The sequence below is a fragment of the Petaurus breviceps genome, unplaced genomic scaffold, assembly GCF_028583685.1.
Source record: "Petaurus breviceps papuanus isolate PSGF00001 unplaced genomic scaffold, PetGlider_PUasm1.0 183, whole genome shotgun sequence".
NCBI lineage: Eukaryota > Metazoa > Chordata > Mammalia > Diprotodontia > Petauridae > Petaurus > Petaurus breviceps.
The window spans coordinates 704,786-708,795 of NW_027185791.1; the positions used below are offsets into that span (position 1 = coordinate 704,786).

The window sequence follows — 4,010 nt, forward strand, 5'->3', positions numbered from 1 at the left end:
TTCTCTTCAGGTTTTCAGGATACCACTCTCTCCTGATTCTTCTCTTCCCTATGACCAGTCCTTCTCTCTCTGCTTCGCCAGATCCTTTGCTAAAGCATGCGCTCTAACCATACATATCCCTCTTGTTCTGTCCTCAGTCCTCTTCTCTTCTCCCTCTATACTGCTTCCTAAGCTCCATCACTCTACGCTGACGATTCTCAAATCTACCGGTCCTACTTTAATCTCTCGGATAACCTCCAGTTGTGCATCTTCAGCTGCCTTTTGGGTGTCTCAAATTTGATGTCCAATAGATATCTTAAACTCAATGTCAAAACATTCATCTTTCTCCCCTAAGCCCCTATTACTATAGAGGGTAACACACTCAGGCTTGCAACTTAGGAATCATCCTGGAATCCTCACTATCATTAACATCTCTAATAAATTTCCGCTTTGCAATATCTCTCAACACACCCCCTCCTTCTCTCCTCTGATTTTGTCATCATTCCATGATCTCACACCTGGATTATTCCTGCTTGTTGCCTGCTGGGTCTACCTGATTTAAGTTTCTCCCCATTTCAAACAATCCTCCATTCAGCCACTAAAGTAATTTTCCTAAAGTACAGGTCCAACCACATCCAGCCCTCTACTCATGACTCCAGTGGCTCACAATTATCTCCAGCATCAAATAGAAAATGTTCTGTTTGGCCTTCAAAGACCTTCATAACCTAGCCCCCTCCTTACCAGTCTTCTTACACCTTACTTCCTGACTCCCTGATTATTCTTCAATGCAACGACACTGTACTCCTAACTCTTCCACAAACAAGTCACTCCATTTCTCTGCTTGGATTATTTTCAGGCTTTCCCCATTCCTAGAATATTCTCTCTCCTCTGCTCTGACAACTGACCTCCCTGGCTTCCTTTAAATTCCATCTAAAATCCCATCTTTTACTGTCTCCCAATCCCTCTTAATTCCAGGGTCTTGCCTCTGTTAATTATTTCCTATTTATCCTGTATATAGCTTGCTTTGCATATATGTTTGCATGTTGTCTTTCCCATTAAATTGTAAGCTCCTTGAGGACAGGGACTCTTTGTATACCCAGTCCTTTGAACTGTGCCTGGCACATAATATAATGTTTATTGATTGACTGATTTACTTTTTTTATTGATTGAGGCTGGATATGAATTCAGGTCTTCTTGACTTGTCCAGGGTTCTATCAGTTGCACCCCCTAGCTGCCACATACCATACTTTTTCAGTCATTCCTTAACTTAATTTCTATTAAGAAACCCTTTTGGTAAACTTTCATACGCCCTTCCAAGTCTATAGTCAAAATAGGGGCCTAAAGAATATAAAATTGAAAAGCGATTGCTGCCTATGAACCCATTTGGCATATTTGATTTAGCACATCCTCTCCAAAATTTTCTTCTTCCTCCTAAATTTTCAATATTATCTGAATTATGGGTAATATATAATCAAGGTTCAAATCCTGCCTTTGCCACTTACTATCTATGTGACCTTGGGCAAGTCACTTTATCTCTCTGGGACTCGGGGTGTTGGACTAAACAATCCCTAAGATCCTTTCCAACTCTAAGTCCTAAAATCCTCCCTCCACCCCTAACACTCCCTACTCTATTCCCTCTGTCTATCCCTTAAGAATATTAGACACCAAAAAATGAATATGAGGGACTTCTACTTCTGTTCACTTCTGAGAACCAACTTTTTTCTCACCTCCCCACAAAATGTATTTATTCTTTTATTATTATTTCCTTCATGAAACTCTTTGTTTCAATAAATAGAAGCAAACCTTTATCCTACCAAGCAATGAAAATTGGCAAGGCCTTTGTTGATACCTTTTTGCCAAAGGCTTGATCTCTTTTTTTTTTTGTCTGACTAGCTAGCTGGTAAACCAGCCTGTTGTTTCTGATGTGAGTGCCATCTTGGTCTATGTTGTAGATGCATTCTTGAAATTTTTATTTTTAATTGATGCCCTTTATTTTTATGTTACATTAATTTACGAACAGGTCCCTCTCTTCCACTCAAAAAGCCTTTCTTTGTAACAAAGATTTTAAAAGAAAAAAGCTCAGCAAAATCAACTAACACGTAGATTATCTGATAGTATGTTCAGTATTCTACACCCATAGTCCCCAACTGCAATGCAGGGAATCAGGTACATTTTCTCAGTTCTTCTCTGGACCAAGCTCAATCACTAGAATTACAAGGCTTTCAGTTTCAATTTCTTCTTTCCATTTACATTGTCGTCATTGTTTTTCTAGTTGTTTACTTCACTCTGCATGCATTTATATAAATAGTCCTATGTTTCTTTGAATCCTTTATATTCCTCATTTCTTATGATTCACAAAATTATATATATACACATATATACACACATATGTGTGTATATAAACATATGCATACACACACACACACATATATATATATATATATATACGTGTGTGTGTGTGTGTGTGTGTGTGTGTACGTGTACCATTTGGTCATTCCCAAGTCAATAGATACTTCCTTTCAAAGTCTTTTACCAGCTTGTTCTGCTGTCCCTAGAACATTTGGTTTGTTGGTTTTTTTCAATCTTAAAAGATTTCATGTTTCATCCACATCCGTGTCTGCCAGGATGCTTTTTTTTAATATCTCACTTTTGAAAACTAAATACTTTTTAAAAGATAGAAAAGATCAGTGCTTAAAAATTCTAAAATTTAAATTCCTTTGACAATCAGATGAGAAACTTCAACTGTAAAGTCATAAAAATTCTTTCTGGCATCTGATTTCTTTGTTTATTTTCATGGATATGTATTGCTTTTTCAGGACTCAAGGTGACCCAGTTCGTATAAGGCATTCTCACTCCCCTCGAAGTTACCGCCAGTACCGCAGATCCCAGTGTTCAGATGGAGAGAGATCAGTTCTATCTGAAGTGAAGTAAGTGTGTTGGTCTGATCAGGTCACACTTTCATGAGACCAGAATTCTGGGTTCAATTCTGTGTGGATTTTAGACAAGGGACTGATTAGTATACTGTCCATTAGCCTACAAAGTCTTTAGAAGATTATGGATCCAGACCCTGAGTCAGAGAGACTTCTGGAGGGAAGAACTATAAGAATGCTATTCTATAATGAATGGCTTAACCAGTTTGAGAGAAGTGGCTTTGATACTTAAAAGACATCCATAATCCAGCCTTTTGCATTTATCAGTGAAGAGAGAAACTAATAAGCAAACAAAGTTTGAAGTGGGCCTAAAGATTCTGATGAGAATTAAATACACTGTGAGGAAGAGGAGCTTAGCAGAAAGAACTGGGACAATAATTTTGATGCTCCCTACTCAAATTAATCAGCATTTATTCAGTTTATTGTGATTTGATGGGTATTAGTGTAGCGAATTAAGCAGAATAGAATTAAAATGATAAAAGTTAATACTGTTAGTTAGGATAAGAGTCATATACGTTAGGACTCAATAACCTCTTATGTATTAATGATATCATTGTAGGTTATAGGATAAAATTATAGAACTGTCTATTAGAGAGCAGCACATTACATTTGACCCTGATACTTATCATAACAGCACCAACACCCATCACCCCTCTGAATCACTGCCACTGCTCCTTTGTGACTTTTCCTTTCACCTACCACTTACGAAGGGATGCCACTGATCAAAACACTATGAAAATCTCTATTGAAGTGGTGGGGAGAATGCCTTTACCAGGAAAAACCTGTAGTTAATGACCCAAAAGCCATCTGACAAAGTTAAAACACATGCATAACTAACTGAAACTTGATCCTATTCTGCTTAATTCACTAATATAATCACTGATCATTAGAGTAGAGGGTATCAAAATTGTCTTGCTCCTCAACTAATCATAGTTTTCCCCAATTCTGGTGTTAACCAGTCACGAAACTGTACTGCCTTGTTCCATTTTTAGTGCTGTTTTAAGTAGCTAGCACCTGGAAGGAGTGGGCCCCTGACCACGAGGAAGATCTTGGACTCAATTAATTAGGGAACCCTGGACTCCCTATGAAGTAGACATGCTC

At 37.9% G+C, this 4,010-nt stretch overlaps 1 protein-coding gene across 1 annotated transcript in view; it reads left to right on the forward strand.

Annotated features, from left to right (window-relative positions):
- EPB41L4A (erythrocyte membrane protein band 4.1 like 4A) overlaps positions 1–4,010 on the forward strand; it is a 205,325-nt gene that overhangs the window by 197,337 nt on the left and 3,978 nt on the right. The window contains exon 21 of the mRNA XM_069087776.1: positions 2,796–2,906. Coding sequence (XP_068943877.1) covers positions 2,796–2,906 — 111 coding nt within the window. The remainder of the gene's footprint in view (positions 1–2,795; positions 2,907–4,010) is intronic.